The sequence below is a fragment of the Capra hircus genome, chromosome 7 (genome assembly GCF_001704415.2).
Source record: "Capra hircus breed San Clemente chromosome 7, ASM170441v1, whole genome shotgun sequence".
NCBI classification, from domain to species: Eukaryota; Metazoa; Chordata; class Mammalia; order Artiodactyla; family Bovidae; genus Capra; species Capra hircus.
In genome coordinates, this window is record NC_030814.1 from 68474371 (window position 1) to 68492112 (window position 17742).

The 17742-nt window shown below is 38.2% G+C and overlaps 1 protein-coding gene across 1 annotated transcript; it reads right to left on the bottom strand.

Annotated features, from left to right (window-relative positions):
• Positions 15517–16528, bottom strand: LOC102179939 (olfactory receptor 2T4). Its single transcript, XM_018051735.1, has one exon. The coding sequence runs from the start codon at positions 16507–16509 to the stop codon at positions 15559–15561; it is 951 nt and encodes a 316-aa protein (XP_017907224.1). The 5' UTR covers positions 16510–16528; the 3' UTR covers positions 15517–15558.

The window sequence follows — 17742 nt, forward strand, 5'->3', positions numbered from 1 at the left end:
TATACCCAGGGATAGAATTGCTGGATCATATGGTAGTTCTATTTTTAGATTTTTTGAGAAACATCCATACTTTTTTTCCATAGTGATGCAGTTTACATTACCAATTGTTCACATAGTCCTTTTTCTTTATATCCTCACCATTTGTTATTTGTAGAGTTTTTGATGATAGCCATTTGGACAGGTGTGATGTGGTATCTCACTGTGTCTGGATTTGCATTCTCTAATAATTTGCAATGTTGAGCATATTTTCATGTGCCTGTTGCCCATCTATATGTCTTCTTAGAAACAAATGTCTATTCTGCCCACTTATTTTATTGAGTCCTTTTTTTGTATTAACTTGTGTGAACTGTTTATTTATTTTGTATATTAATCCCCTGTAGGTTACATCATTTTCAAAAATTTTCTCCCAGTTTTTAGTTTGTATTTTTTGTGTGAAGTTTTATTATTATTATTATTTTTATTTTTACAATATTTGTTAGTTTTTGCCATACCTGAGTATGAATCAGGTATAATTATGCATGTATCCCCTCCCCCTTGAGCCTCCCTCTATTTTTTTATTGGCTTCCATTTGTTTACTTTTGTCTTATTTATTTTTCCTTAAGGGACAAATATAAAATATATTGCTATAATTTATATCAGAGTGTTTTGCCCACGCATTTTTCTAGGAGTTTAATGATTTTAGATCTTAAATTTAGGACTTTAGTCAAACTTGACTTAATTTTTTTTAATGTGGTATGAGGTATTCTTGCCTTTATTGTTGTAAGTTAGTTGACCATAGGCCTGTGAGTTTATTTCTGAGCTATTTTTTCTGTTCCATTGCTCTATGTGGATACTTTGTGCCACTGCCATGCTATTTTGATTACGGTAGCTTTATAGAACATTCTGAAATCTGGGTACATGATTCTTCCAGATTTGTTCTTTTTTTTTTTTTTAATCAAGATTGCTTTAGTGATTTGGGATCTGATGTGGCTCATATGAATTTCAAGATTATTTACTCTATTTCTGTCAAAATGTCCAAGGGCATTTTTGATATGATAGAGTTAAATTTTGATTGCTTTGGGAAATATGGCCATTTTAAAGACATTAATTCTGCTTATCCAAGCACATGGAGTATCTTTCCATTTCTTTATACCATCTTCAATTTCCTTCATCAATGTATTATAATTCTTAGAGTATAGGTTTTCATCATATGAGAGGCTTCCCAGGTGGCAGCGATGGTAAAAAACTCGCCTGCCATGCAGGAGATGTAAGAGATGTGGGTTCAATCTGTGGGTCAGGAAGATCCCCTGGAGTAGGAAATAGCAAACCACTCTAAGATTGTTGTCTGGAGAATCCCAAGGACACCATACAACATTAGCTACTGTCATAAATATTGTCAGTGTGTGTATTACATTCCTGGCACTTATTTTTCTTGTTCCTTCTGACTCTCTTCATCCGATTTCTGCCCCCATACACCTCTGATAACAACAAATCTGATCTTTCCTATGAGTTTATATATATATATATATATATATATTTTTTTTTGTTGTTGTTGTTGTTTGTTTTAGATCCCACATAGAAATAAGATCAAACAGTATTTCTCTTTGACTTATTTAACTAGGCATAATACCTGTTAGCTCTAACTCTATTGTCTCACATGGTAAGATTTCCATCTTTTTTTTTTTCCTTATGAAATGAATTTTACCAAGACTACATTCTGTAAATATGCTCAAAATTTAAGAGAGTTCTACTGTGAAAAGTACAGCACTAAGATTGATCTTAATAAGGAAAGAAAGTAATTTTGGCTTATACTTTGCATTTTGTATACTTTGTATTCTTAATACTTTGCATTTTGTATACTTTACATTCTCCATGTCATCATTAACTAACAAATATTACGGGGAAAAAAGTGGTTTCCCATGTGGTGCTAGTGGTAAAAAATCTACCTGTCAACACATTAGATGTAAGAGACATGGGTTTGATCCCTGGGTTGGGAAGATTCCTGGAGAAGGGTATGACAACCCATTCCAGTATCTTTGCCTCGAGAAACTTGGCAAGCTACAGTCCATAGGGTCACACAGAGTTGGACACGACTGAAGCAACTTAGCACACATGGAGAAAATGAAAACAAAATATCATACTGAAAACTAAATTTCTACACAATAATATTTTATCACTAATTAAGGTTAGATTCCATTTTTTAAAAGATTTTCCTTTATGCAGATCATTATTTATTTATTTATTTGGAGTATAATTGCTTTACAATATTTGCTAGTTTCTTCTATACAACAAAGAGAATCAGCTATATGTACACATATATTCCCTCCCTCATGAGCTTTCCTTTCACTTCACCATTCCACTCCTCTAGGTCATCACAGCACACTGAGCTGAGCTCCTGTGCTCTACTGCAGCTTTTCAGTAGCTATCTATTTTACACATGGTACAATATATATATCTATGTTACCTCTCTCAATTTGTTCCTCCCTCTCTTTTGCCTCTTGTGTCCACAAATTTGTTCTCTAAGTCTGTGTCTTTATTCCTGCCCTGAAAATAGGTTCATCTAGTATTTTCCTCGGAGAAGGCAATGGCAACCCACTTCAGTACTCTTGCTTGGAAAGTTCCATGGACTGAGGAGCCTGATAGGCTGCAGTCAATGACGTTGCTAAGAGTCGGGCACGACTCAGTGCACCAGCCCCAAGCATCCAGTATCATGCATCGAACCTGGACTGGTGATTCGTTTCATATATGATATTGAGTGACTTCACTTTCACTTTTCACTTTCATGCATTAGAGAAGGAAATGGCAACCCACTCCAGTATTCTTGCCTGGAGAACCCCAGGGGCAGAGGAGCCTAGTGGGCTGCCGCCTATGGGGTCGCACAGAGTCGGACACGACTGAAGCGACTTAGCAGCAGCAGCAGTATTTTTCTAGATTCCATATATGTGTGTTATGGTAATATACAATGCTTGCTTTTCTCTTTCTGATTTACTGCACTCTGTATAACATATTCAAGGTTCATCCACATCACCACAAATGACCCAATTTTGTTCCTTTTTTGGCTGAGCAACATTAAATTGTTACAATGGAATAGCACACTTTTTGCTGTTGTTGTTCAGTTGCTAAGTGATGTCTGACTCTTTGCGACCCCATGAACTGCAGCACACCAGGCTTTCCTGTCCTTCACTATCTCCCTGAGTTTGTTCAAATTCACATCTATTGAGTCAGTGATGCCATCCAACTATCTCATTCTCTGTCACCCCCTTCGCCTCTTGCCCTCAATCTTTCCCATCATCAGGGTCTTTTCCAAAGAGTTTGCTCTTCACATCAGGTGTGTTGCAGAGAAAACACAGATTCTATCTCATTTTGGAGAGGAGGGAACATTCAAGAGAAATCGCATCAGCTGTGTAGTCCTAAAGATACACAGTTCACATCTGCCAAAGTTGGACAGAAAATATGGATATCCTTTATCTGTGTTATCCATCTATTTTGTTCAGTTTTTTTTTAATATTGACGAAAAAATGAAGTGGATATGCTTTTAATGGAATTAAACGTAGTGTTGAAGTAAAAGAAAATTCTGAGACAGGTGTTGAGCACTGCTGGGGCTCAGAAGTAAGATTTATTGGGGAGGGGTTCACAGAAGGTACCAATGATTTTAGCACAATTTCAAATTTTCTGGCTTATCTTTCCCTTCAAAGTCAGGTTGTATGGTTGATTCGATGTAGGGTGATAAGGAAACATAGGGGAGGTACAGGACTTGGTGGATAAGGACCATGGAAATTGACAGTACTGGGGGTTTTTGTGTGGACCACAAGATAACATCTTTCTGCTCAAGAACTACCCTGATTCTGGATCTTTCTGAGCACAAGCTGGAAGGGTGGCCTTGGGCAAATAACTTCAACTTTCTGAGTTTCAATTCTGTCTCCTCCAAGAAGGGGACTGGAATAATAATGATGATGATTTCCTAGTGTTGTTATAAAGACAGATGAGTACCTTTTAAGAGTACAAGTTTTCTCTGGAGAACAGTTCCTTCATCTGTTTAATAAATACTAAAGTTGAGAGGAAAGCAAGGAAATGGAGTCAAAGCTGAACAAATTACCCGCAGGACTTCTGCCCTCTAGTACCTTACTGGCAGATAAGAAGATGTACATACTTTTGGTCAAGGAGCCTGGTCAAGGAATCTTAGACGAGGGCTCTGGCCAAATTTCATGAGAGTCCAGGATAGACTTGGTCAGATCTTTTAAATGTGGATGCTTATACTGCTTGGGTAATTTTTTAAATAGCCTCAAAATCTTTTCATGTGCAGTATCAAATTAAATTCCTAATACACATCTATATATTAAGAATATGTTCTCACTTTTAGAGTTAAGGAAACTGAGTCTTACAGGAGATATTTTTTCATCCAATACTTGAGACTAAGAGAGGTCAATGATTTGTTAAATTTACTCAGTGAATAAACGGTAAAGACAGACCATGAAAGCAATGGTTTGAAATCCAAGGACTTTGTTGATTTAGTCATGAATTAAGGGAAATAGTTTGCTTGAAACCGCTGGAAATTTGAAATTCAGAGGAGAAGGGACATAGAACTAGGACAAAATACTCTCAGTCCTGCCTGCAGCATTTTCCTCTGAGAAACAGTCTGCTCTTGGGAGGTTACAGTCAGGCTTTGCCTGGAGTATCAGCAGCAGTAACCCTCAAAACCACTAGATGACAGCATTGACCCACCGGTATGGGTCCCCTCAGGGCCTGAGGTAGCTCCTTTTCCAATCTGGGTAGTCATGGGACCTGTTCTCACTGCTGTAAAATGGATGTTGGGAAACGAGGACAAACACCTCCTTTAAGATTTGGACAGTTGCTCCGTGTTATGCTAAGGCTGCTCATGTGCCTGCACTGGGCTCAGAGCTCTTCCTAAGACTGGTAGCCACCATACACAGCAAGCACAAGGCCTGGAGGGGAACTTTTCTATAGAGACAAGGAGTACTGGAGAAGGGAAAGGACCTTAGGGGAGCAGGTGTTGTCGTCAGGCTGCCTAACTGAGAAGCTGCTGAACAGATGGAGGGTTCCTTTACAGTCAACAGGGTATTTGGCTGCAGAGGTCAGGGATGACAGGACAGAGATACCAATAAAGCCAGGATATTTCAACACTGAGAGGTCACTGAGCACTCTGAAAATATTCTGAGACACAGGGCATACTCTGTCCCAGTTCACCAGTGAGTGCCCAGTTCAGATACAAGGCCTTAATGTCTCCATCTCCATCGGCAAGAGAGGGTGGTAAAGATCTCAAATGTTCCATTTCTCTGCCTATCTTATTCTCAGAAGAGCAAGACTGATGTGGTCTTAACAGCAATGAAGAGGTACATTTTAAGAGAACAAGTCTTCTCTGAAGAACAGTTCCCTCATCCACTTAATAAACACTGAAGTTGAGAGGAAAGCAAGGAAATGGAGTCAAAGCTGAACAAATTACCCACAGGACTTCTGTCTTCTAGTACCTTGCTGGCAGATAAGCAGATGTATATACTTTTGGTCAAAGAGTCTGGACAAGGAGTCTTAGATGAGGGATCTGGCCAGAGGATACTCTGTGGATAGAGGAGTTTTCTAGGGAAGGGTGTGAAGCTGATGCTGAAGGACAGATGGCATATGTGAAAAAAATATATGTAAACGATAGAATAGGCAGGATGGGTATTCCAAGTGCAAAGGATAAACAGGAGGCCCAGAGAGAAGGATGTTAGTGTCTTCCAGAAATTTGGGGAAGAAAATGAAGTTGATGCTGGGTAAGTGGTGAGAGTTGAGGGGCAATGCCACTGTGAAGGGGAGCATGGAAAAAGGCTCCAGGTAAAGAAAAGCTATAATTCACTGCGTTTAGAAACTTCAGGTGTTATACAATGTGAAGCTTTTCCCTGAATAAAACTCCCCACAGGCCTTGTGAAACAGCTACAGGTTGACTTGTTGTCTATGGAGTATGTATCTGGTCCATAAAACATCACTGAATGAACCCATTTCCTCTTTAATTCCTCTCCTCCCATTTTCTCTTAAATTCATTCTAATTAGACTGTTGTACCAATCCCTCCTCTGAGTCCACTTCCCAAACGCCACAATGACATTAACATTTCCAAATATAATGATTAATTTTCAGTATCTATCTTTCTTAAGCAATGGCTTGAGATGAGTACCATAGATTCCTCCACTTTGCTTAGAACCCTAGCTTCATTTGATTTATGGGATACCACTTTTTCCACCCCTCCACCGCTTCTTCAGCAAATGCTGTCCTTTTGGTTACCTTTGTTGAAAAACAAGGTTGGTCAGAAGTGTCCCTGACTTGGTTTGTGCTGAGGCAGAGCAGCTGTTACTGAAGTTTGGGGGTGCTGTGTTAACATTGATATGGTCTTCTCAATATACCACTAGCTGTGAAATCACCCACAAGGTAGTTAAGTAAATTCTGGGTCCCTTATATGCCACAGTATGTTGTGGGGATAAATGAATGTATGAGTGTATTTTATGTGAAAATTAATTGAATCATTGACAAAGTAATATTTCTAGCAATATAACACTGAAAAAATAAAATTGCATGTCTATCTTTAGTTCAGTTCAGTTCAGTTGCTCAGTCGTGTCTGATTCTTTGTGACCCCATGAATTGCAGCATGCCAGGCCTCCCTGTCCATCACCAACTCCCGGAGTTCACTCAGACTCACGTCCATCGAGTCAGTGATTCCATCCAGCCATCTCATCCTCGGTCATCCCCTTTTCCTCCTGCCCCAATCCCTCCCAGCATCAGAGTCTTTTCCAATGAGTCAACTCTTCGCATGAGGTGGCCAAAGTACTGGAGTTTCAGCTTTAGCATCAGTCCTTCCAAAGAAATCCCAGGGCTGATCTCCTTCAGAATGGACTGGTTGGATCTTCTTGCAGGCCAAGGGACTCTCAAGAGTCTTCTCCAACACCACAGTTCAAAAGCATCAATTATTCGGTGCTCAGCCTTCTTCACAGTCCAACTCTCACATCCATACATGACCACAAGAGAAACCATAGCCTTGACTAGATGGACCTTAGTCGGCAAAGTAATGTCTCTGCTTTTGGATATGCTATCTAGGTTGGTCATAACTTTTCTTCCAAGGAGTAAGCGTCTTTTAATTTCATGGCTGCAGTCACAATCTGCAGTGATTTTGGAGCCCACAAAAATAAAGTCTGACACTGTTTCCCCATCTATTTGCCATGAAGTGATGGGACCGGATGCCATGATCTTCGTTTTCTGAATGTTGAGCTTTAAGCCAACTTTTTCACTCTCCTCTTTCACTTTCATCAAGAGGCTTTTTAGTTCCTCTTCACTTTCTGCCATAAAGGTGGTGTCATCTGCATATCTGAGGTTACTGATATTTCTCTTAATCTTGATTCCAGCTTGTGCTTCTTCCAGCCCAGCATTTCTCATGATGTACTCTGCATAGAAGTTAAATAAGCAAGGTGACAATATACAGCCTTGACATACTCCTTTTCCTATTTGGAACCAGTCTGTTGTAATATACTAAAAATATTACATACTGATAAAAAAGTTGTATGTATTTTTTTTTAACCTGAAAAGAAGGTAGAAGACAACTTCTACAGTAATAGAATGGAGAAGGCCTTCATAAACAAAATAGGCATTTCCAAACCAAAAATAATTGACACCATAAAAATCTACATAACACAGAAAAATATAGGCATATGTTGAAATCTCACTTTTTGGAAAGACATTACATATATAATAAGATATTAATAATAATGGTACATAAATGAAATGTCAGACAGAAATGGAGTCAAAAAGTGTAATCTTTAATTGACTAATTCAGAGCTTAAGAAATACTCTAGAAGAGCAAACATGAAAGAACTAAATTAAAAGCTTTGGAAAGAATCTAAATCAAAATCTGTCAGAAAAATCCCAAGACATAACCTCGATTGAATTGATATGTTGGCAAAAACATGCAAAGTGTAGCTAATATTGGTGGGTAATTACATCAGGATATAAGTAGAAAAGATTTTTATCTAGGGAAGGAGAATGACTCAAATACATCAACAAAAGGAAATTCTCTCCAGCCCTGGTCCCAAGAAGCAATGGAAGAATTAACCATTTCCAGGATCTACAGTAGTTGAAGCTGCAGAGGGTAGGGCCATTGGTGAGACCTAGGCCTGAGCTGGAGGAACTTGGTCACTGACAGTTGCAGCTGAGCAGAGAAGGTGCTGAAACAGTATTCAGACCTGAGTCTGCTGCTACCCTTCAATCTCCTCTGGAGTCTCTCACTGGCCAAACAATCTAGAAGGCAGAGGGACAAGTGACACACTCTGGTCACAGAGAGAAATAGAAGATAAGCCACGTATGAGGAACAGGATCAAAATGCCAACACAGTGGCGATGTATGAAACCGATCCTCTTTCTTTTCAGGCAGTGGGGTGCTAATTAGTCTAAATTCTAAATTAGAATTTCATAGCATGCAGATTAATATTTTGTATTAAAATTCAAAAATCATCGATTATTTGAACGATTTACTTGGGATTCTGTCCTCTGAAAGTAATATATGTGAAGAAAGGTATTTGTATGAGACAATTATTTTTCAAATAACAGTTACTATGATTGAACAATGGCATCACTAAGTCCATTATTAGGCTATTTAATTCAAAATTACTGACCGATCCATTTTTGGAATATGATCCAGTTCCATGCACTGAAGTAGTAAGATACTTGAAACAACTTACTGAGCTAAAAAAGCATAGGTGAAGTTGAAGGTGAAGTTGATCAGTTGTGTCTGACTCTTTGTGACCCTACAGACTGTGGCCTACCAGGCTTTTCCATCCATGCGATTTTCCAGGCAAGAGTACTGGAGTGGGTTGCCATTTCCTTCTCCAGAGGATCTTCCCAACCCAGGGATCGAACCCAGGTCTCCCACATTGTAGGCATGTTGGAGGTCAATGTTTGATTTGTTTCCCTAAAAAAGAAGTGTGAATTATAGTATTGCACATTCTTGGTCATGGTGTTAGATAGAGGTCTACATTTTCCAAAGACAGTGTCAAGCAGGACAGAAAACATTTTCACCTAAGAGGTGAAAATGCATGTCAGTTTTAATGTCTCTAATTATGCTTAATAAACCCCTTTCTTTTAGCCATTCTTAGAAAATGATTTAGATCATCTGTTTCTTCAGATTTCATTCTTTGAACACATTAAAGAAAGAATATTTATGAAAATGATGCACACTTCTCTATTTAATCCAAGTTGGTTAATTCCTATATTGGGATGAAGAATTCCAATCATATTCCTTTATGTACTTTATAAGATGGAGAAGGCTGATGCCTTGTTAACATGGAATTTAAGTGATTCATTTGCCCTAAGTCTAAATGCTGTCATTATTATCATAAACACATGAATAAATAAAAAGTTTGAAAATTTTAAATAACTTCAGAAGACAGCTACCTATGTAGCATGATAAGTGAATGGATTTGAGTGCCAAAAGTTCTTCCATTTCAATTTTTAACTCTACATAAAAGAAATTTTGAGTGGTAACTTGTTCTCTGTCTAAGAATTATATTATATATAATTGATATTTTTATGAAGAATTTTCTCCACTACATAGTTCTTACAAATTATTATTAGTAGAGATTTTGGAAAATTGTGTTTCAGACACATTATCTAAAAAGATAATTTGATTTTCTGAAAATATACTTTTAAACACTTTTCTTCAGTTTGATAGAGGGAAAGAAATCTTAGGAAGACTATAATTTCACACCACATTTTGTTTTATTTTATCCCCTATGTTTATGTTGTAAATGGAGCTATCAAACATGTGGATTATTGTAGTTGAGCAAATTAAGGGGTGATGAATACACTTCTCAATTACTTTAAATTCAGAGTGCATATTTTACCCATTTGTTTTCACTACAACAGAAATGTTGCAAACTTATTTTCTGAAATTGTTTCCCAACACACTGGGAGATATTTCTTTTACAGTCATTAATTAATTGTATCAAGAGGAAAAAGGAATAGGCACTTTTGAAACCACAAGCTGGACATAGCCAGTTGGAAAGTGAGGATACATGCAACCATGTCTATGGCTTTATGCAGCAGGTTCAACAAGGCCCCTCTTACTCCAAATCTTCTCCATTGGGATTCTTCTGTTGTCAAAGCATAATCCATGCCACTTATTAATAGATAAACACGATTCCCCCTTCATAGAGCACAGCCTTGTTGTGGCAAAGGGGCTTGTGTAATTCAGTGAAGCTAGGAGCCTTGATGTGCAGAGTCACCCAAGGTGGATGGGATAGTTCTGAGAAAATGTAGTCTGCCAGAGGAGGGACTGGCAAACCACTCCAATGTTCTTGCCTTGAGAATCCCATGAACAGTATGAAAATGCAAAAAGATATGCCAATGGAAGATGAGATTCCTGCATCAGAAGATGCTCAATAAGATACTGGGGAATAGAGGAGAAATAGCTCCAGAAAGAATGAAGAGGCGAGGCCAAAGCAGAAATGACACTTAGCTGTGGTTGTGTCTGGTGGTGAAAGTGAAGTCTGATGCAGTAAAGAATAATTTTGCATAGGTACCTGGAATGGTAGGACCATGAATCAAGGTAAATTGGACATAGTCAAGCAGGAGATGGCAAGAGTGAACATCGACATTCTAGGAATCAGTGGATTAATAATGGATGGGAATGGGTGAATTTAGTTCAAATGACCATTATATTTACCACTGTGGTCAAGAATGCCCTAGGAGAAATGGAGTAGCCTTCATAGTCAAAAAAATAGTTTGAAAAGCAGTACTTGGGTGCGATCTCAAAAACAATAGAATGATCTCGGTTTATTTCCAAGGCAAATCATTCAACATCACAGCAATCCAAGTTTATGCACCAACGACTAACACTCAAGAAGCTGAGGTTGAAGAGTTCTATGAAGACCTCCAAGACCTTCTAGAGCTAATGCCAAAAAAAAACGATGTTTTTTTTTCATCATAGAGGATTGGAATGCAAAAGTAGGAGGTCAAGAGATACCTGGAGAAACAAGTAAGCTTGACCTTGAGTACACAGTGAAATAGAACAAAGGCTAACAGAGTTTTGCCAAGAGAACACATTGGTCATAGAAAACACTCTCTTGAAACAACACAAGAGATAATTCTGCGCATGAACATCACCGAATGATCAACACTGAAAGCAGACTGATTATATTCTTTGGAGCCAAAGATGGAGAATCTCTATACAGTCAGCAAAAACAAGACCTAGAGATGACTGCATATTGCTGACCCTGCTTGCTGCATCAGTGGTATTGCTGATCCTGTATGTTATGCCAGTTGTCTGATGTTCACACTGTCTGCACTATTTGCTGAACCCAGGGCAGGAAAGGTGTGAGTTAAGAGGCTAGAAGAAGACTCAAGGAACCAGGAACCGTAGGAACTGCAGACACGTTTATTCTCTCCTGGCTGACACAGCAGTTGTAGCAGCAGACACTCAATATTGTCTCATCTTGTGGCTGACCCAACTGACACAGCTGTGTTACAGCAGTAATTCCCCCTCTTTCTAGGTGGAGCTCATATATCCCTACAGCATAAAGTAGCTCGCGACCAAGTGAGTACCTCGTGATGTGCATGCACAGTGATATAAATGATCTCAGCTGTTACATAGTCATTCTCTATAAAATGTGGGATGAGAGAGCCTGAACATGCTATCTTGGCTAATTTGATCTTTCCCTACACTGAGGGATCTTCCCCTCAGATCATGAGCTCCTTATTGCAAAATTCAGGCCTAAATTGAAGAAAGTAGAGAAAACCACTAGGCCATTCAGATATGACCTAAATCGTATCTCTTATGATTATACAGTGGAGGTGACAAATAAATTCAAGGGATTAGATCTGGTTGATGGAGTGCCTGAAGAACTATGATGGAGGTTCATGACATTGTACAGGAGGTAGTGACCAAAATCATCCCAAAGAAAATGAAATGCAAGAAGGCAGAATGGTTTTCTGAGGAGGCTCTACAAATATTTGAGAAAAGAAGATAAGTGAAAGACAAGGGAGAAAGGGAAAGATATACCCATCTGAATACAGAGCTCCAGAGAATATCAAGGAGAAATAAGAAAGCTTTATTAAATGAACAATGCAAAGAAGTAGAGAGAAAAAAAAAAAAAGAATGGGAAAGTCTAGAGATCTCTTCAAGAAAATTGGAGATAGTGAGGGAAAATCTTGTGCAAGGAAAGGCGCAATAAGGGGCAAAAATTATAAAGACCTAATAAGCAGAAGAGATTAAGAATACACAGAAAAGCTATACAAAAAAGGTCTTCATGACCCAGATAGCCACGATGGTGTGGCCACTCACCCAGAGCCAGACTTCCTAGAATGTGAAGTTAAGTGGGCTTTAGAAAGCATTACTACATACAAAGTTAGTGAAAGTGATGGAATTCCTGCGGAGCTATTTCTAATCCTAAAAGATGATGCTGTTAAAGTGCTACACTGAATATAGTAGCAAATTTGGAAAATTCAGCAGTGGCCACCACAAGACTGGAAAAGGTCAGTTTTCATTCCAATCCCAAAGAAGGGCAATGCTAAAGAATGTTCAAACTACCTTAAAATTGCACCTCGCACATGCTAGCGAGGTGTTGCTCAAAATCCTTCAAACTAGGCTTCAGCAGTTTGAGAACCAGCAACCTCCAGGTATGCAAGCTGAGTGTAGAAAAGGCAGAGGAACCAGAGATTAAATTGCCAACATTCTCTAGATAATAGAGAAAGCAAGGAAATTTCAGGAAAACATCTACTTCTGCTTCACTGACAACAATAAAGCCTCTGACTGTGTGGACCACAACAAACTGGAAAATTCTTAAAAAGATACGACTACCAGACCACCTCATGTTTCTCCTGTGAAACCTGCAGTCAAGTCAAGAAGCAACAGCTAGAATCAGACATGTAACAATGAACTGGTTCAAAATTGGGAAAGGAGTATGTCAAGACTGTATAATTTAACCCTGCTTATTTAATTTGTATGCAGAGTACATCATGCAAAATGTCAGGTTGAATGAGTTACAAACTAGAATCACAATTTCCGGGAAAAATATCAACAACCTCAGGCATGCAGATGATACTATCTTAATGGCAGAACATGAAGAGGAATTAAAGTGCCTCTTGACAAAGGTGAAAGAGGAGAGTGAAAAAGCTAGTTTAAAACTCACTACTCAAGAAACTAAGTTCATGGCATCTTTTCCCATCACTTCATGGCAAATAACAAGAGAAAAAGTGAAAACAGTGATCCATTTTATTTTCTTGTGCTCCAAAATCACTATGGATGGTGACTGCCACCATGAAATTAAAAGATGTTTGCTCCTTGGAAGAAAAGCTATGACAAACTCAGACAGTGTATTAAATAGCAGAGACATCACTTTGCCAACAAAGGTTCATATGGTGAAAGCTATGGTTTTCTAGTAGTCATGTATGGATATGAGAAAAGTGAAAATGAAAGTTGATCAATTGTGTCTGACTTTTTGTGACTCCATGGACTATACAGTCTGTGGAATTCTCCAGGCCAGAATACTAGAGTGTGTAGCCTTACCCTTCTCCAGGGGATCTTCCCAACCCAGGGATCAAACCCGGGTCTCCTACATTTTTTACCAGCTGAGCCACAAGGGAAACCCAAGAACACTGGAGTGGGTAGCCTACCTTTCTCCAGAGGATCTTCCTAACCCAGAAACTGAACCAGTGTCTTCTGCATTGCAGGCAGATTCTTTACCAACTGATCTATCAGGGAAGCCCATGGATGTGAATTGGGTCATAAAGAAGGCTGAGCCCCCAAAATTGATATTTTCAAACTGTGGCACTTGAGAAGATTCTTGAGAGTCTCTTGGATTGTAAGGATATCAAACCAGTGAATCCTAAAGGAAATCAACCCTGAATATTCATTGGAGAGACTGATGCTGAAGCTGAAGCTCCAATACTTTGGCCACCTGATGCAAAGAGCTGACTCATTGGGAAAGACCGTGATTCTGGGAAAGACTGAGGGCAAGAGGAAAAGGGAGTGACAGGATAAGATGGTTGGATAGCATCACCGACTCAATGGATTTGAGTTTGAATACACTCCAGGAGATAGTGAAGGACAGGGAATCCTGGCGTGCTGCAGTCCGTGGGGTCACAAAGAATCAGACATGACTTAGCAACTGAATAATAGTAACAAAACACCATTCAGTTCTCATTCTCACTCACCGCATCTCCCCATCTCAATGTTAAACTTCCCAGTTGATTTCCACTGATTCAACATTTCACAAAGAATAATCTCATTGTTTGATTGATGTCTGTAAAACTCTGGATCACAGAAGGTCAAGAAATTAGTCTATAAAGTAAGGCAGGAAAGGAGGAGCCATTGGAACATTTTCCTCTCCTGCTTGGTAAACTGTCTGACCTTTGTGCTCTTCTTTTTCTGTGTCCTTGAACAATCCCCTCCCTCTCCTCCAGTTGTTTATACTCATCTGAAGTTAACGTCTGGTCACCATTCAACACTGAATTCCAGGGGCTGCTCTCAACCTTTTATTTTACCCAACTTACATGTCACAGATAGAACTGATATCTCTTTATGAGCTGTACTCCTTCTTCATGAACATCAAGACACAGCAAATACTTTACAGCACCCATTTGTGTGTGGAACTACAGCTACAGATCCAGATCCCTTGGGAACAGTAGCCATGTAGTATTCAGATTTTACTCTCATTTAGCTTTTATTTTGGATTATAGTATAGTATAGGAAATATTCATTGAATAATTGAATAAATAAATGAGTTTGAAATTTGATATCCTGCCTCTTTTTGTGTAATAAATTACATACTTCAAAACTTGGTTCAGATGTCACCCCGTGGAGGAATCTTCTCTAAATCTTTCTGCCACTTTGAATTTATATATTTCCCTCTGTCCTTTATGCAATTCTGCATTCTAAACCTACTACTTGCAGAGAACAATTAACCTCCACTAAATGCCTTCAGAATTCACCCATGTGGAACAAAACAGGCCATATAATGTTGAACAGAGAGAGTATTATCTCAGTAATAATTAACCACATTAAAATGAGCATGTTTTCTTAGGTATTATGCCATTTACATTACCACGAAGCAGAAGACAAATTCAATAAAGGAGTGAGGATTGATACTTTAACTGTTTATGTGGAGTGTTTATTTATTGAAAAGTAGCATGAATAAGAATAGTAAAAACCACATATCCTTTACTCAGAATCCCCAGTTGTTAATATTCTATAGTTTTTGTTTCATTATCTCCCACTTAATCAATTTCATAGCATCTTGTAACATTTTTCCTTCAAACATTGTTATTATGTGTTTCCAGAGAATATATATATTCATCTACAAAGTCATAGTGCAGTTATCAGGTTCAGTAAATAACATCAATACAGTATAACTGTATATTGCATTTTGAGTGGAGAAGGACTGGAAAATTGGAGAGTTTTTTCATTCAAGGAAGGACTTCTCTAAAAAGGTGTGAAAATGAGATATCATAGTATAAAATTCTAAGCAGTGCTGTTGGCATAAGAATCTAAACTTATGAAATGTAAAGAGAAGGTAAAACACATTAATACAAAGTTTCTTACTTTATAATTTATTGAAAAACAATTCCCACGTTCAACATTTTCTTCAGAGCCCCTATAACATCCTTATTCCTTAGACTATAGATTAAAGGGTTTAGTACAGGAGTGAGTATGGTGTAGAAGACAGATACCATCATGTCCTTCTCAGAGGTGTGGTAGGAGTTGGGAAGCATATATGTGTATATGGCAGCCCCATAAAAGAGGAGGACCACAGTCATGTGGGAGGAACAAGTCGCAAATGCCTTCTTCCGACCCTCTGCTGAGTTCATCCTGTGAATGGTGAGGAGAATAAAGTAATAAGAGCCTGAAATGATTGTCACAGGAACGAGGAGCATGAGGACACAACACAGGTACATGAAAATCTCATAGAGGGAGGTGTCTGAGCAGGAAAGCTTTAATATAGCAGGAACTTCACAGAAGAAATGATGGATCTCCCGGGATCTGCAGAAGGGGAAGGTCATGGTGATGGGAGTAAACAAGAAGCCATCCACTGAGCCCAGAAACCAGCAGCCAGATGCCAGGAAGAGACACACCTTGTGGTTCATGAGGACAGGGTAATGGAGAGGATGGCAAATGGCCATGTAGCGATCATAGGCCATAGAGGCTAGAAGGAAAAATTCTGAACCTGCTAGTGTCACATAGAGGAACATCTGAATCCCACATTCAGGGACGGAGATCTTATTCACACCTGTGATCTGGTCCATGAGCATCTTCGGCACAGTAACAGAAATGTACATCATGTCCATGAAAGACAACTGACTGATGAAAAAGTACATGGGGGTGTGGAGGTGAGCATCAGAATATATCAAAAAGATCAGAAAGATATTTCCAGACAAAGCCATCAGGAAAACCACAAAAATGACCACACAAAGGAGAGCAGGGTGTTGTGATTGACTGAAGATTCCCACCAGGGTGAAATCTGATTTTGCAGTGTAGCTGGTCATCCAGGTGATATTGCCCATGAGATTTCACCTAGACCACCAAGGAGAACTTTGAAGTTAATGGATTACTTATAGGAATCTACCAACTGAAATCAATGTTTACTGAGAGTGTGCACATATGTGTGCGCGTGTGTGTGTGTGTGTAAGTGTATGTGTGTACCACTCAGTTGTGCTAACAAGAGGAAATTCTATGACTCTGTAGATATGGAGTTTTAAAAGTATCTATAATTCTACAGATTACTAGAAAACTAGTAATTCACAACTGTGGGTCTAAAAAATTCCTAACTTATAGCTATGGTGCTGCATTTGAAGTTTATGACATCTGATGATGTAATGTCCTTTGTCGAGAAGAATGGAAATTTATGTAGTGTCTGGCCTATACAAACACAAAAAGTAAATTACTTTTTTTAAAAAAAGATATCACACTCTTCTAAAATGCTTTTTATAGAACTTGGAATTTTATTATCCTCAGTTTAAGGATCCAACTGGGAGTTTTAAAACTCTTGGAGGTGTATTACATGTAAGAAAGATTTTAAAAGTTACTGAAATATAATTTAAAGAAAATCTATACAAAGCATTTAAATCTCTTTTGTCTATAGGACTGGGTGATACTGTGAGGCACTGTGGTTATGTGGAGTGTACATATACATATAATTATGTATATATTTAAATTTAAACAAATATATCTATGTGGTGTGTGCTGTCTATATAAATATAAATAAATATGGATAAATACATAATATGTTTTTAAAATGTTATCCTGTTTAAGCAGAGCTTTATGTAGAAATCCGTTTTATTTCTGTCTGGTACATGTGTTTCCAAGTTGAAAATTCGTCTGCTTTAAAGGGTTACTGCCATCTATCTGAAAAAATTTTGGTTATTTTCCCAAATGTTATCTGCTTTCATACACATCAATTAATTATCCTTGGAAACTGAGATGAAGAAAGAAACTGAACAACACTGTGATATTTCTTACACTAATTCATTGTTTCCTCTTCTATCTTGCTGCTTATAGCCAGCCTTGTACTAGTCATTGAACATGAACCAAAGGCAAATTAAACTTGATTAGATTTAAGGAAATCATATTCATCTATTCAGGGAAAATATTATATAAATGTGACTTAAAGTATAATTTTAAAATAGCTACACAATAAATAAAAAGAAAAATAGACAAAAAATATAATCTGACCTTTCTTAGGGAAAAGGAATAGCTTCTTACTCTATATTTTTCTCTTATAAAGATTAAACCTTTAA